Raw genomic sequence first — 17,614 nt, forward strand, 5'->3', positions numbered from 1 at the left:
ACATGTTATACCGATACAGGTCTGTAATGTAGACCAGACCTAAGAGTGTCTATGCAGGGCTTTGCACCAATTTAACTAAACCAATTTAATTAAACTAATTAAAGTTTCTGTGTAGACAAGGCCTCAATCAAAACCAGAATCAGAGTCCATGGTTAATTTTGTTTTTTACAGGTGTTAGGACTAAGTGGTTGGAAGTAGGGGCTTTATTCTGATAGGACATGATGGGCATGCCTGTAGTTTGTAGGTGTACCTAATCTTGTTTTGTAGGTAAAATACACAGCTTCATATGCCTAAGGAGAGTTTGAATCCAGCTATAAAATACTGGCAGTGGAATTGGGTTTTACCTAATTGTTGAATACATGCATTTTTTTCTAATTGTCAGTCATTTATTTCACTTGAAGTCAGTCTGCTGCTAATAATCACTTCCCCTGAAAATTTACTGGTAAAAATGTATGTGCTTTCTTTTAATGACATTGTTGGGGACCGGAATAATATAATATTTGGATGTACATGAAATTACTTCTTTTGACAACTTTCTTTATATTCCCAACCATTTTAATCCAATCCTCCTAATGTGATCATGGGGAACCCTTGCTTTTTGTTGTATATAGCCACATAAACCAATAACTGTGTTTTACAGTAGATGCTTCCTCAGCAGCTCCTTCAAATCCCTCCTCCAGTCTCACTTTTATCATAATGCCTGCAGCTGAAAATGGATAGGTAAAGGACCAGTGGGGATTGCTAATGTATAAAATATATGCCCAAAGTTTACAAACCATGGTACCTACAAGTTAACCCTAAGTGTGGCTTTAGGAGCCTATCGACACTTAAGACGTGATAGCCTCACAACTGTGCTGTTGCAGCAGTGCTGCTGTAGAGCTTCAGTGTGGATACCCGAGCGATGGTAGCTAGGTCACTGGAAGAATTAGATCAACTTAATCGATGGGGAATTAGATCGACTTAACTATGCTGCTCAGGGGTGTGGATTTTTCACAACTCTGACCAACAAAGTTAAACCAACCTAAGTTTCCTTAGGCTCAACGAAAGTGGCCTGCTTTTTCAGAGATAATGAGCCTCTTCAGCGCCCAATTACTTCAGTGACAACTGTGGTGCTCTATCCCTCTGAAAATCAGGACTCCCTTATCTTAGGGTCTAGGTATGGATCTATGAGCCTAATCGTGGGCTCTCCAACTTAAAAATGTTGGCCTATACTTTAAAATAATTTGGAACCATCAAGTTGTGCAATCAGCTAGTTTAACCATGTAAAATCACTGCACTGTGCTTGTCATCCCTAGGTTTTAAAGTGCATTGTAATCTTATTTTCACAGTGTTATTATTATTATTTATTTGTATTGTGGTAGCACCTAGGAGCCCTAGTCATTGACAGGACCCCTTTGTGGTAGGCGCTGTACAAACACTGAACAAAATGACAGTCCCTGCCCTAAAGAGCTTATAACTGAAGAATGAGACAACAGACTACATGTGGATAGAAGGAAATAAGGAATAGAAGGGAATAAGGAAACAATAACACAATACTGATTATTATTTGTACCCTCACCTCTGTCCTTCCTATTGTTTGCATGCTCACTTGTTGAGTTTTGTCTTTAGTTAGGATATTTCTACACGGCAACTAGACTCCGCATATAGGATTACAGCATCCCTGCCCCAAGGAGCTAACAATCTAAATATATGTCTACACAGCAAAGAAAAACCCGCAGCTGACCCATGCCAACCAACTCAGACTTGAGAGGTTCAAGCTTCAGGGTTGTTATATTGTTGTGTAGGCCTCTGGGCTCAGGTTGGCGCCTGGGCTTTCAGACTCTGTGAGGTGGGAGGGTCCTAGAGTTTCGGTGCCAGCCCAAGCCCAGAAGTCTACACAGCAGTGAAACAGCCCTGAAGCATGAGTCCCACGAGCCTGAGTCAGCTGGCACATGCCTGACATGGATTTTTCTTTGCTGTGTAGACATATCCTTAGATTGTTAGCTCCTTGGGGCAGGGATGCTGTAATCCTATATGTTTGTACAGTGCCTACCAGGATGGGTCCCTGATCCTAATTGGGATCTTTGGAAACTACTGTATTACAAATAATAAATTCATTATTTTAACACAATGTGTGGGCTTCAAGGTGCATATATTTTCTATTTAGAGGTTCATATAAAAATAATAATAATAATAATAATATCCCTGATTAATCCTGAAAACCATGTTCTGTTTTTGGTAGACAGTAATGACATTTTTCTGAGGATTTCACAGGAATTTATGAGAAATGCCCTTAAAGGGCATGAGACTGAGAGTCCCCCACGGAACATCCTTTAGCTTAGGAGAAAGTATGCTGAGCAGGAAGCTCATGGGTGCTGTTAATATTTTTGTGAAGTCCATAACACTTATTATTAAACAAGGCCCTCATATTCCTATCCTAAGGGCAGGCAATTATTTTTCCCTACCCTTTTACAAATAAGGTAACTGAGAGGCTGCACAAGGTCATTTCAGGCATAACTGGGAATAGAACCCAGGACTCTTATATGAAAGAGCCAAGTCTCATTCATTTAGCCACCATACCTTTTAGCAAGCAATGTCTGTACTTGTCTGTCTGTAAACACTGCTCTGGCCTCTAGACACTGACCTCTCAGAGCCAGGATTAGAAACCAGGAATCCTGAGACATAACATTCCACTGCTGTCTTATGAATAGTTGTGTAGCGCACTGGCAAAGTGTGTGTTGTGGATCAGCCCTTAAAGAAGTATACAAAACACACTTTGCCAGTGTGCTAAACAACTATTTGTAAGACAGCAGTGGAATGTTGTGTCTTCCACTCCCAGTCAATGGTAAGAAGACTCCCATCGACTTTAGTGGGAGTTGGACTGGGAACTTAAACTGGGATTTTCAAAGGAATCTAAGGGCTTCAGTTGAAATTCACTAGGAGTTGGGTGCCTAACTCCCTTTAGGCTCCTTTGAAAATCCCAGTCTTATACTGTGTGTGAGAGTCGGGGTGGCACTGGGTTTTTTACCTTGCTTTAGTCTATAAGTGTGTGTATGCATTTCTAAATTCAAGAAAATTCCTGCCACTGAAGTTCTTAGTTTATCTGGTGTATAACAGCACAAAGAAGTTGATTTAAAGAAGTCTTAAACTAGTGTGACTAAAAAAAAACCCTCGCAGCTGTTGAGTAGATGCTAAAGCAGGCCCATTATAAAATGTACTATGGTATGCTATAATGGTTAAGATACCAATAAGTTCTATTTTTAGTACCATTGACTCAGTCACTTCGTGTTCAGAAAATAAGCAGTGAACATTTGCTTATTGAAAGGATTTCCTCTGAAATTATTTCTTTTTAGAGTTCATCCTTTTAAAATTTATTTAGGGAATTTGTTTTATTTTTTATTTGCTGCTTCTACTAACTACACTGCGGTTAGTAGTGTAACATTTCTAATAGTTTGAAACAGTCAAAAATTCAAAAAAGATATTTTTAAAATCTTGTGCATGTGAAAAATAACAGCAATTCCTGCTTTACGTGTTCTTGATTTCTTTTGAAAATTAAAATCACGAGGGGGTCTTCCTTACTGCTACTGGTACAGTATGTTGTACTGCTGGAATTGTCAAATATCAGTTTAACAGCTCTCCACAACTCTGATCCAATATTGCTGTCAAAATGTTTTACAACTATTCATCCAAATGTTGTAGAGCAGCTGTACTACTGGTCTGACTGAGTCATATTCCTTCTTTCCATTTGGCTATGCAGCATTATTCGTCTTTCTTCTTTTAGAATATTTGTCTATTTTTAAAATTTGCACAAGAAGGCAACAGCAACTTAAAAATAAACACTTGCACGTTGATGTAAAGTAACTATGCAATTCAAAAACTTAAATATCTTGCAGGAGAAACCTTGTGGGGAGATGGTGGGGAGATGTTTTTAATAATACTGCAAACTGAGCTCTCAGAATATTAATACTAGATTTTGGTATCTATAGACTATTTGTTTTACTTGTGTTGTTGCCCTCTTCTCCACTTCATTTTTCCTTGCTATGGCCCTCACTTTTGTTTGTTTGTTAGCAAAGGGACCAGGGACTCAGTGGCATGCAGATAGAATGCCCATATGTGGAGGTATTTCCAGTGTGCAATACAGTACGATTCATGATAAGACCAGCTCATTGCCCTGGATGCCAACTCTCTATTAGTTAAAGCAAGGCTTTGACTGTATACTAGCCAATATATACTCTGTATACTCTGCCTGGAACAAGGCTGCTTATTTTCCCTATTCCCCACCACAATCACTTCACTCCATGACCACTGATAGTAGGATACAGAGGTGCAAAATATCTGGCAAGATACTCTCTGTGAGCAGACATCTGCATCCCCACAAAGCCCTATTGATTCAGTGAGGCTCTGTGGGAGCACAGAGGTCTGTCAGCACAGAGCAGCTTACAAGATCCTGCCTCAGCAGTTTTCTACTGTGTAAACAACCGTGGTTTAATTGTGACAATGCATACAACAGACTCTGAAAGTGAGCTAGTAATGAAGATCTGTAACCTGCAGCAAGATACATAAACAACAGTGAAATCCAATGCAAAACTGTTAGTGTGACAGTGACTGTGAGTAATGAATATTGCCACAGGAGTACGATTCACATTTCTATTCTCAATCCAGTTCCTAGTGAAAACCCCAGAATGGGCACTCAGTCACACCTGGTTGGCAGCCTATGTTAAAAAGCCCTTGATTTGATTGAGCATATGAATGAATTAACTTCATCCCTGCAGGTGGGTCCTTCAGAGTAAAGACACATAAGTAATGTGATATGGAGAAGCTTGCACTGGCACAATCAAGGAACTATGGTGTGATTGGAATAGCAGAAACTTGGTAGGACAGTTCACATGACTGGAGCACAGTCATGGATGGGTATAAACTGTTCAGGAAGGACAGGTATGGGAGGAAAGGTGGAGGAGTTGCATTGTATGTAAGGGAGCTGTATGATTGCTCAGAGCTCCAGTTTGAAACTGGAGAAAAGTCTGTTGAGAGTCTTTGGGTTAAGTTTAGAGGCGAGAGCAACAAGGGTGATGTCATAGTGGGCATGTGCTATAGACCGCTGGATCGGAAGGATGAGGTAGACGAGGCTTTCTTTAGAAAACTAACTGAAGTCTCCAGATCACAAGCTCTGGTTCTAATGGGGGACTTCAATCACCCTGACATCTTCTGGGAGAGCAATACAGCAGTGCACAGACAATCCAGGAAGTTTTTGGAGAGTGTTGGGGACAACTTCCTGGTACAAGTGCTGGAGGAACCAACTAGGGACCGTGCTCCTCTTGTCCTGCTGCTTACAAACAGGGAAGAATTGGTAGGGGAAGTAGAAGTGGGTGACAACCTAGGCAGCAGAGACCATGAGATGGTTGAGTTCAGGATCCTGAAAAAAAGGAAGAAAGGAGGTAGGGGAAGTGGAAGTGGGTGGCAGCCTTGGCAGCAGAGACCATGAGATGGTTGAGTTCAGGATTCTGAGTAAGGAAGAAAGGAGAGTAGCAAAATACGGACCCTGGACTTCAGAAAAGCAGACTTGGACTCCTGTAGGGAACTGATGGACAGGATCCCCTGGGAGGCTAATACGAGGGGGCAAGGAGTCCAGGAGAACTGGCTGTATTTTAAAGAAGCCTTATTGAGGGTGCAGGAACAAACCATCCCGATGTGCAGAAAGAAGAGCAAATATGGCAGGCGACCAACTTGGCTTAACTGCGAAATCTTTGGTGAGCTTAAACTCAGAAAGGAAGCTTACAAGAAGTGGAAGGAGGAGTATAAAAATATTGCTAGAGCATGCAGGGGTGTAATCAGGAAAGCCAAAGTACAATTGGAGTTGCAGCTAGCAAGGGATGTGAAGTGTAACAAGAAGGGTTTCTACAGGTATGTTAGCAACAAGAAGAAGGTAAAGGGAAAGTATAGGACCCTTACTGAATGGGGGAGGCAACATAGTGACAGATGACGTGGAAAAAGCTGAAGGAGGCAAAAAAAAAAAGCACTGAATACATCTTCTCAGACAAGGTCAGCTCCCTGACTGCTGCAAAAGCCGTATAGAGTTGGACCTTGCAAGGGGAATTAAAAGCAATAGTAAGAGGTTTTACAGCCATATAAATAGGAAGAAAAGCAAAGAAAGAAGAAGTGGGACCGCTGAAGACTATAGCTGGAGAGGAGATTAAGGATAATCTAGGCATGGCACAATATCTTAACGAATATTTTGCATCGGTGTTTAATGAGGCAAATGAAGGGATTAGGAATACTAGCAGCGTGACAGAGGGGGATACAGGAGGGGGGATTACAGTATCCGAGGTAGAAACCAAACTTGAACACCTTAATGGGGCTAAGCTGGGCGGACCGGATGATCTTCATCCGAGAATATTGAAGGAATTGGCACGGGAAATAGCAGGCCCCTTAGCGATAATTTTTAATGAATCTGTAAACTCGGAGGTGGTTCCATTAGACTGGAGAATAGCTAATGTGGTTCCTATTTTCACGAAAGGGAAAAAAAGTGACCCAGGTAACTACAGGCCTGTTAGTTTAACATCTGTAGTGTGCAAGGTCCTGGAGAAAATTCTGAAGGAGAAAGTAGTTGAGGGCCTTGAGGTCAATGGCAATTGCGACAAATTACAACATGGTTTTACCAAAGGCAGATCTTGCCAAACCAATCTGATCTCCTTCTTCGAGAAAGTAACGGACTTATTAGATAAGGGAAATGCGGTGGACCTAATATACCTTGATTTCAGTAAAGCGTTTGATACTGTACCGCACGAGGAATTATTGGTTAAACTGGAAAAGATGGGGATCGATATGAAAATCCAGAGGTGGATAAGGAACTGGTTAATGGGGAGACTGCAGAGGGTCGTATTGTAGGGTGAACTGTCAGGTTGGAGGGAGGTCACCAGTGGAGTTCCTCAAGGTTCGGTTTTGGGACCCATCTTATTTAATCTATTTATTACTGACCTCGGAACCGATTGTAGGAGTGGGCTGATAAAGTTTGCGGATGACACAAAGCTGGGAGGTATTGCCAATTTGGAGGAGGATAGGGATATTCTGCAGGGAGACTTAAATGACCTTGTGAATTGGAGTATCAGAAATAGGATGAAATTTAATAGTGAAAAGTGTAAGGTGATGCATTTAGGGATGACTAACAACAACTTTAGTTACAAGCTGGGGACGCATCGGTTAGAAGTAACGGAGGAGGAGAAAGACCTCGGGGTCCTGGTAGACCGCAGGATGACTATGAGTCGACAATGTGACGTGGCGGTGAAAAAAGCCAATGCGGTCTTGGGATGCATTAGGCGAGGTATATCTAGTAGGGATAAGGAGGTGCTGCTTCCGTTGTACAAGGTGCTGGTGAGACCTCATTTGGAGTACTGTGTGCAGTTCTGATCTCCCATGTTTAAAAAAGATGAACTCAAACTGGAACGGGTACAGAGAAGGGCCACTAGGATGATCAGAGGAATGGAAAACCTGTCGTATGAAAGGAGAGTCGAGGAGCTCGGGTTGTTTAGCCTGACCAAACGAAGGCTGAGGGGGGATATGATTGCTCTCTTTAAATATATCAGAGGGATAAATACCAGGGAGGGAGAGGAATTATTCCAGCTCAGTACTAATGTGGACACGAGAACGAATGGATATAAACTGGCCGTGGGGAAGTTTAGGCTTGAAATTAGACGAAAGTTTCTGACCGTCAGAGGGGTGAAATATTGGAACAGCCTTCTGAGGGAAACGGTGGGGGCGAAGGACCTGTCTGGTTTTAAGATTAAGCTAGATAAGTTTATGGAGGGAATGGTTTAATGGAAAAACATGATTTAAGTCAAAGGAATACCGTGCCATGGCAGGTAAATAGTATAATGGCTAACAAGGGTCAGGCTGGAGACTGTTGTCCACATGCTCGGGGTTTTACTGATCGCCATATTTGGGGTCGGGAAGGAATTTTCCTCCAGGGTAGATTGGCAGAGGCCCTGGAGGTTTTTCGCCTTCCTCCGCAGCATGGGGCAGGGATCGCTAGCAGGAGGATTCTCTGCCAATTGAAGTCTCTAAGCCACAGGATTTGGGGACTTCAACAGCAGAATCAAGGGAAAGGGTTGGGACGGCTTGGTGGCCTGCATCATGCAGAGAGTCAGACCAGATGATCATAATAGTCCCTTCTGACCTTAAAGTCTATGAGTCTATAATGGGCAACACAGCCTGGGGAGTAAGTGAACAGCCCTCAGTGGTGAAAGAACAGGTTAAGGACTATTTAGAAAAGCTGGACGTACACAAGTCCCTGGGTCCAGATCTAATGCATCCCAGGGTGCTGAGGGAGTTGGCTGATGTGATTGCAGAGCTATTGGCCACTATCTTTGAAAATCCGTGGTGATCAGGGGAGGTCTCGGACGATTGGAAAAAGGCAAATATAGTGCCCATCTTTTAAAAAGGGAAGAAAGAGAACCCAGGGAACTACAGACCAGTCAGCCTCACTTCTGTCCCCGGCAAAATCATGGATCAGGTCCTCAAGGAATCCATTTTGAAGCACTTGGAGGAGAGGAAGGTGATCAGGAACAATCAACATGGATTCACCAAGGGCAAGTCATGCCTCACCAACCTGATTGCCTTCTATGATGAGATAACTGGCTCTGTGAATATGGGGAAAGGGTGGATGTGATGTATCTTGACTTTAGCAAAGCTTTTGATACAGTCTCCCACAGTATTCTTGCCAGCAATTTAAAAAAGTATGGATTGGATGAATGGACTATAAGGTGGATAGAAAGATGGCTAGATTTTTGGGCTCAACGGGTAGTGATCAACGACTCGATGTCTAATTGGCAGCCGGTATCAAGCACCCCAGGGTCAGTCCTGGGGACGGTTTTGATCAACATCTTTATTAATGATCTGGATGATGGGATTAATTGCACCCTCAGCAAGTTCACAGATGACACTAAACTGGGGAGAGAGGTCGATATGCTGGAGGGTAGGAATAGGGTCCAGAGTGACCTAGACAAATTGGAGGATTGGGGAAAAAGAAATCTGATGAGGTTCAACAAGGACAAGTGCAGAGTCCTGTACTTGGGACAGAAGAATTCCATGCACTGCTACAGGCTGGGGACCGATGGCTAAGCAGCAGTTCTGCAGAAAAGGACCTGGGGATTACAGTGGACGAGAAGCTGGATATGAGTCAGCAGTGTGCCCTTGTTGCCAAGAAGGCCAATGGCATATTGGCCTGTATTAGTAGGAGCATTGCCAGCAGATCGAGGGAAGTGATTATTCACCTCTATTCATCACTGGTGAGGCCACACCTGGAGTATTGCGTCCCCCCACTACTGAAGGGATGTTGACAAATTGGAGAGAGTCCAGAGGTTATTTAGTCTGCAGAAGAGAAGAGTGAGGGGGGATTTGATAGCAGCCTTCAATTATCTGAAACCTCCTGCTACAAGACAGGCCCAGAAGAGAAACCAACAGAACTCCACTGGCCATCACCTACAGTCCTCAGCTTAAACCTCTCCAACGCATCATCAGTGATCTACAACCCATCCTGGACCATGATCCCTCACTTTCACAGACCTTGGGAGGCAGGCCAGTCCTCGCCCACAGACAACCTGCCAACCTTAAGCATATTCTCACCAGCAACCACGCACCGCACCATAACAACTCTAACTCAGGAACCAACCCATGCAACAAACCTCGATGCCGACTCTGCCCACATATCTACACCAGCAATACCATCACAGGACCTAACCAGATCAGCTACAACATCACCGTCTCATTCACCTGCACGTCCACCAATGTTATATATGCCATCATGTGCCAGCAATGCCCCTCTACTATGTACATTGGCCAAACTGGACAGTCACTTCGCAAGAGGATAAATGGACACAAGTCAGATATCAGGAATGGCAATATACAAAAACCTGTAAGAGAACACTTCAACCTCCCTGGCCACACAATAGCAGATGTAAAGGTAGCCATCTTGTAGCAAAAAAACTTCAGGACCAGACTCCAAAGAGAAACTGCTGAGCTCCAGTTCATTTGCAAATTTGACACCATCAGATCAGGATTAAACAAAGACTGTGAATGGCTATCCAACTACAGAAGCAGTTTCTCCTCCCTTGGTGTTCACACCTCAACTGCTAGCAGAGCACCTCACCCTCCCTGATTGAACTAACCTCGTTATCTCCATACTGATTTATACCTGCCTCTGGAGATTTCCATTACTTGCATCTGAAGAAGTGAGGTTCTTACCCACGAAAGCTTATGCTCCCAATACTTCTGTTAGTCTCAAAGGTGCCACAGGACCCTCTATTGCTTTTTACAGGGGGAAAACTGTTTCTCATATTGTTATTTTAGCCCTACTAAACCATAGCAGAAAAGTCACTTTCAAGACTGTTTAGAAGTCATACTTATAATTGGGCCCAACCCTGCGATATGCTGACTACCCTCTAGCAGGTGTTGAGCTCTCTTTAGGGTATGTCTATATTGGCAGAGTTACATCGCCGGCAGTTACAGCGCCGCTCAGAGAGCGCTGAAGGGAAACTGCTGTTGTGTGTTCACACTGTCAGCTGCCTGCGCAGTAGCGTGTTCACACTTGCAGCGGTATTTGGAGCGGTGCACTCTGGGCAGCTGTCCCACAGAGCATCTCTTCTTCTGCTGCTGCTAAGAGTTGTGGGAAGGCGAAGGGGGTCACAGGGCATCCTGGGTCCTGTCCCAATGCCCCATGATGCATTGCTTTGCATCCCAGAAATCCCTGTGCTTCCGTCTGCATTAGACTCAATCTTTCAACGGTTTGTGTACTTCATGCTCTGCCTCTTCGGTCTGCAGGAATGGATCCCGCACTGTTGACCAATATGCTGCTCGCAATCACTAACACATCATGAGTGGCAGTGGAGTTATTCCTTAAACTACAAAGGCAAGAGGAGTTCAAGATTGATCTCGCCCCGCATAGTACCTATGACACGAGATTGCTTGTGGCATTCACGGAGGTGCTGGCCACAGTGGAACGCCACTTTTGGGTTCGGGAAACAAGCACTGAATGGTGGGATCACATCGTTGTGCATGTCTGGGATGACGAGCAGTGGCTACAGAACTTTCGGATGAGGAAAGCCACATTCGTGGGACTGTGTGATGAGCTCACCCCAGCTCTGTGACGCAAGGACATGAGAATGAGAGCTGCCCTGTTGTTGGAGAAGTGTGTGGCAATTGCACTGTGGAAGCTGGCTACTCCAGACTGCTACCGATCAGTCACTAACTGGTTCGGAGTGGGAAAGTCGACCGTTGGACTCGTGTTGACGGAAGTGTGCAGGGCCAGATGAATTACATTCTGCTCCAAAAGACCGTGACTCTGGGCAACATGTGTGACATTGTGGATGGCTTTGCACAAATTGGCTTCCCTAACTGCAGAGGGGCGATAGATGACATACATATTCCAATTTTGGCACCAGACCACCTACCCACTGAGTATATTAATCGGAAGGGGTATTTCTCTATGGTTCTCCAGGCGCTTGTGGATCACCGTGGGGGTCCAGAAAGGTGCATGATGCACGTATCTTTCAGAACACTGGCCTGTTCAGGAAGCTGCAAGCAGGGACTTTCTTCCTGGACCAGAAGATCACCATAGGGGAAGTCAAAATGCCAATTGTGATCCTGGGGGACACTGCCTACCCCTTAATGCGGTGGCTTATGAAGCCATACACAAGGAACCTTGACGGCAGCAAGGAGCAGTTCAACAACAGGCTGAGCAAGTGCAGAATGACTGTTAAGTGTGCTTTTGGCCGTTTAAAGGCCCACTGGCGCTGCCTATATGGGAGGCTGGACCTGGCTGATGACAATATTCCTATGCTTATAGCCGTGTGCTGTACACTCCATAATATTTGTGACGGGAAGAGTGAAAGCATCACTCAAGGCTGGACCGCTGACGCTCAGTGCCTGGAGGCTGAATTTGAACAGCCAGAGACCAGGGCTATTAGAGGGGTGCAGCATGGGGCCATAAGGATCAGGGATGCCTTGAGGCAGCAATTTGAAGCTGCAAGCCACTAATATTTGTTGCTATGCTCAGGAGTGCAGTGCTTGTAATGCTAGGAGGTGATTGTGATTGGCGCAGACGATGCCCAGTGAAGGTTTAAGAAAATTGCCTGTTGATTTGCAGGGCTCTGTTTGCTTTCAATTAATGAAATAAAGATTGCTTTCAAACCAAAACAATTATTTTATTAAAAAAAAAAAAAAAAAAAAACGAAGGACAGAGACAAACAAAAAAACACATCAGCACTGTGAGGGATGGGGGAAGGGGAGGTAGGGTCCCGGGACAGTTAAAGATTTGTGTATGTCCAGGTATCATATGCAGCCTTATCCTTTGGAGTACAGTGCAGTGGGTACTGTACTTCAGCAGGGCTAAATTGCAGAGGGATGGATGTTGAGTGCGGTGGGTACTTGGAGTCCGCAGGGCTTGGCTGTGACGGGGCAGGAGTGGAATGCAACAGGTACAGACTGGAGCCAGGAGGTTGATAAGCAGTGTCTGGGGGGCGCATGGGAAAGAGTTTTGCGACAGGGAGGGCGGACACGGAGCTGTTTGGTTTGCAGTGATAGTAGCACCTGGATAGTGTCTGCTTGGCGCTCCATAACATTTAAGAACTGCTCCGTGGCTTCATTCTGGCGCACTGCGTTCTCCTTTCAGTCCCTCTTCTTGCTGTCCTGCCACTCCTTCAATTCTTGTTTTTTGGCCACGGAGTGCACCGTGACATCACGCAGAAAGTCCTCTTTAGTTCTTTGTCGCTGCTTTCTAATTCTGAGCTGCTGTTCAGCCGTCGATAACAAAGAAGGAGGCTGCGCTCCCAAGGTCATATCTGTGAAGCCAAAATGCAACCATTTACAGAAGCAGTATTGTTTGCAACAAACAGACCACTGATTTAAAACACAGCTACTATTCACATACCTGTCACTAACTGGCTGACTCCAGGCAAACACACACGAGCCACAAGACCCCCTCCCCCCCCAAATGGTTAGTAACCACAGGGGCAGTGGAAATCAGTGTTCCAGGACCATACTGTACACTGGGCACTTGGCTCTTAGGGAGAGCCAGCACTGTAGGGGGGACCTTATAATCATTACTGTCCCCACATTTTCCACAGGCTGTGTTCATTATGGAAGTTATCTCGCTGCAGAGGGTGAGCAGGGAATTAAGGGAGGGTCGTCTCCAAGACTGCAGCTTCCATCCTGGCCCTTATGCAACTCTCCTGTGTGCGGCAATGGTCCCCCCATCCCCCAGTGACAGCAGAGTGGCACAGGAAAGTTACCCTTAATGAGGCAAGAAACAAAGCAGCTCTGCCAAAGAACCTACAGCAGTGGATTGCCCAGTATCTCCATGAGAGTTTCCTGGAGATCTCTGAGGCAGATTCCTGTGAGATGAGGGAATCAATCAACAGCCTGTTCCGCCGCTCAGACTAGGCATGTGGTGGTACGCGCATCAGACAGACACAAGTCTGCTTTCTGCAACCCTCCTGCCCCCAGCAACTTGCTTCAGCGATTCCCAAAATCAAAGCCACTTACCAGGGGCCTCCTCTCCTGTTTACGCTTCGCCAAGATCCGACAGCTGTGACTGGCTACCCTCCTCTGGGGTAGAGAAGAGCTCCTGGCTGAATGCATCTCTGATCTCCGAGTCATCCTCTGTCTCTGGGTCCCCCGTCCCTCCCCATCCTCGTCCAAGATTTCCTTCTCCAGGCTCAGTTCACTCTCAACTGGCACATGAGCCACCGAAGTATCGACAGTCACCACCGATTATCACATCCCGCTCTTTGTAGAACCGGCAGCTCGTGGGTGTAGCACTGGATTGGCAGTTTGCCTCCTGCGCCTTGTGGTAGGCGTTCCACAGCTTCACTTTGACCCTGCACTGCAGTGTGTCCCGGTCATGGGCCCTTTCTATCATGCATCATGAAATCTGTCCGTCGGTATCATAATTCCTATGGCTGGAGTGCAGCTGGGACTGGACAGCCTCCTTTCCCCAAATGCTGATGAGGTCCAGCAGCTCGGCATTGCTCCAAGTGGGGGATTGCCTGGTGCGTGGAGCAGGCATGGTCACCTGGAAAGATACGCTGAGACCACTGCATGGGTCACCAGCAAATAGGAAGGGGACTTTCAGAATTCCCAAGGAATTTAAGGGGTGGAACTCACAATTGGTTGCCTGAGGGCAAGGCAGTAGTGTTCAAACTGATGACCAGAAAGGTGAGAACAGGCATTGTGGGATACTTCCTGGAGGCCAGTTGCAGCGCTGTAATCAACCAGGGTGTCTACACTGGCACTGTGGCGCTGTAGCCCAGGCACAGAAAGCTGTATGCCTCGTCAGGGTGTTTTACCGCGCTGCAACTGTGCAGTTTCTGCGCACTAGGTTGCTTGGCAGTGTGTACGCTTCGGGAGTTACACCACAGAAAGCTGCTTTACTGCACAGAAACTTGCCAGTGTAGACAAGGCCTTACTCTTTACTGAAGTCACGAGCTCATTGAAGGCATGGGTGTGTATGGCAGAAACCTGAATTATTTATACTGTAATTGGGAAGCAGGAGGTAGAAATTGTCTGGATGTATTGCTTGACTGATTGATTTACTGTGCTAGAATACATTCTATAAGTGTAACTCTGTTTCAGAATTATTGTAACACAAAGTAAGGCTCCAATCCTGCAAAGACTTAACTTTACATCCCTAAGTAGTTCTACTGAGTTCAGTAGGACTACGCACATGTATGAAGTTAAGTATGTGTGTAAGTCTTTGCAGGATCAGGACAGAAGGGACAACATACATGCCATACTATGTCAATTGAGCATGTGAAATGCCTTTATAGTAAATGTTATCTTTCAAAATGTCTGTTTACATTTTAGATGATACTCCTCCTGAAAACACCTTTCCTTTGGCTTTTCCAGAACTAGAACAGCAACTTCAGGTAAACTTTGAATTTTATTTGTAACTGATTCTATACCATGTATATTAGATTAAAAAAAAAAAAGCTTGAAAGAATATATTTGTGCTGTTATAGTTAAGTTACTGTGAGTGTTTCAGTGGTGCACATCTGAGCTCTAAAAATTTATGGGACTGCACATTTGCATAGAGAGAGAAACTATATCAACAAGGTGATTGGTTTGAATTTTCAACCCAGTGCAGGGAAATTTGGCCAGTGCGGCAGTTTCAATTTTTTTTTTATTTACAAATTATTTGTGTGCAAACCTTAGCAGGGCCCATCCTGCTGCCATTGGACTGAATAGGAGTTTCACTGCTGATTTCAATGGGAGAAGGATTGCGCCGATACTTTGTAAAATGGTTTAAAGCCCATATCCAGTCCAAGATAGGCTCCTGGCAAGATACTTCACTGAGGCTACAAAGCATTCAGTGAAGATGGGGCAAGAAAGGACTGGTATACAAAGGTTATTCTTGCATTTCACTCCTAAACTTAATCTTAGGCCATCCTGGTACCAGGTCAGTCTCCAGCATAAATTAGAGCAGGGGTTCTCAACCTTTTTCTCTCTGTGGCCCCTCCCAACATGCTATTAAAAACTCCATGGCCCACCAGTGCCACAACAACTGTTTTTCTGCATATAAAAGTCAGAGCTAGCGTTAGGACGTAGCAAGCAAGGCAGTTGCCCAGGTCCCATGCTCCAGGGGGCCCCACAAAGCTAAGTTGCTCAGACATAGGCTTCCGTACTGGGTGGCGGGGCTCTGGGCCTCGACCTTCAGCCCCATGCAGTGGGGCTTCAGCGTTCTGCCCTGGGCCCCAGCAAGTCTAATGCCGGTCCTGCTTGGCAAACCCCCCTGAAATCTGCTTGTGGCCCCCTAGGGGGCCCTGGACTCCTGGTTGAGAACTGCTGAATTAGAGTATCCTGAAGGTTACCCAAATTTATGCTGTTTGGTCAACAGCCCCCACTACAACAGTCAGTGATCACAAGGATGTAAACACCTAGCCATGTTCCCTTTGCCTCAGCCACACTTTTGACATAGGAGCTGCTACAGTGATGGGGGAATCCTCCTGCCGCCTGCTAAGATGGCTTTAGGGCTGTAGTTTGTGATGCAAGGATAACACAAAGCAGGCCAACTCACCACAGAATTGGACCATTTCTTTGGGTCCATGGAAACTCAGAGGTTTAGGAGGCAAAGAGCTGGCTCCCTGTTCCTAGGGTCAGTGCCCCTCCATAGTAACAGCAGAATGACAACAGTTTCATTTTTGATGGCTGCTTCAGATCAGATCCTTCCCAGGAACACTCAGGCTCATGTAAATGACAGCAGGCATCCTCTGACATTTAAATGCAAAGGCAGGTGTTTTCCTTACATAAACTGGGAAATATTTTCAAAGGAGCTATGTGGTCCAATGATGTTTCCTTAGCTGTCTTTTGTCAACTAAGGAGATGATGCCAGGGAGCCACTGGTCTGGAGAAACCTAATTTTCTGTGCTTCCCACTATTCACCAAAAAGATGGCAGGGGAAGGGCTGGAGGATAACGGAGGCTGTCCTCACCCTCCCCATCAGAATACAGAGAACAGGGGTGGGCCTGTGGGATTTGTAGGGAAGGTAAGAGGAATGGGCCCAGAATACAGAATTCTGGTGTAAAGCTTGGTGAGGTGCATGATGGTATGTTAGCCTTTCTTCAGTCTGCTGATCTTCCTGCTGGCTCAGAAGGCTGTGGATATTTTCTGCAGCATATAGCCCTAATTTGATTGAGCCAGTAGTTTAATGGCTAGAGCACTGCATGGGAGTCAGGAAACCTGGGTGCTATTCCCAGCTCTGCAGTGACTTCCTGTGTGACCCTGGACAAGTCACTTCACCTCTCTGTGCATCTGTTTATCCTGTGTAAAATGGAAATAGTGATGTTTACTTTTCTATGTAAAACACACTGAGATCTCTGGATGAAGAGTGCTATGTATGACTATCTTTGCTGCTTGTGATATTTAAAAACAAAGTTACCCAGATAATCTGTTATTGCTACTTTACATCCAAAGTGTCTATTTTTTTAATTTTTAAATTTTTAAAAAATTGTTTGCGGTGTTGGTCCCAGGATGTTAGAGAGACAAGATGGGTGAGGTCATATTTTTTATTGGACCAAATTCTGCAGGTGAAAGAGAGAAAACGCATGGGTGAACACTTTTCACAAAACGATCTTATCTGACCTCTCAGTCCTCATCTACAAAGGAAACCTGCACAACACCTTCAAAAGATGAGCTTGGAAACTTAAATTCATAAAACTGTGGGCTGGTCCACACTGGGGCTGGGGATCAATCTAGGAAACACAACTTCAGCTACGAGAATAGCGTAGCTGAAGTTGACGTTTCCTAGATCGAACTAAGTTTACTTACTGCGGGTCCACGCGGCGCAGGCAGGCTCCCCCGTCGACAGCGCTTCCTCCTCTCAGCGAGCAGGAGTTCCGCAGTCAACGGTGGAGTGCCTCTGGGATCGATTTATCGCGTCCAGATGAGACGCAATAAATCGATCCCAGAAGATCGATCTCTACCCGCCGAATCGGGCGGGTAGTGTGGACCTACCCTGTGTCACCAGATCCCCTCACCACAGGTGGCACGTCTCCCTGGCCACTCTGGGAATTAGCTCTTTCCCAGTCCAAGGCCCACTTTGGCCACTCGCTCACGCTTTCTGCGACTCAAGGTGCTCCTTCTTCGTGAC

At 45.4% G+C, this 17,614-nt stretch overlaps 1 protein-coding gene across 7 annotated transcripts in view; it reads left to right on the top strand.

Moving 5' to 3' along the window:
- Positions 1-17,614, top strand: part of MAP3K7CL (MAP3K7 C-terminal like) — a 79,824-nt gene that overhangs the window by 33,031 nt on the left and 29,179 nt on the right. For all 7 annotated transcript variants that reach the window (XM_054047770.1, XM_054047804.1, XM_054047779.1 and 4 more), the window contains one exon: positions 14,833-14,894. In XM_054047770.1, the coding sequence (XP_053903745.1) occupies positions 14,833-14,894 (62 nt within the window). Of the gene's footprint in view, positions 1-14,832; positions 14,895-17,614 lie in introns of those variants that run through there.

This window comes from Malaclemys terrapin, chromosome 1 (assembly GCF_027887155.1).
Source record: "Malaclemys terrapin pileata isolate rMalTer1 chromosome 1, rMalTer1.hap1, whole genome shotgun sequence".
Taxonomy (NCBI): domain Eukaryota; kingdom Metazoa; phylum Chordata; order Testudines; family Emydidae; genus Malaclemys; species Malaclemys terrapin.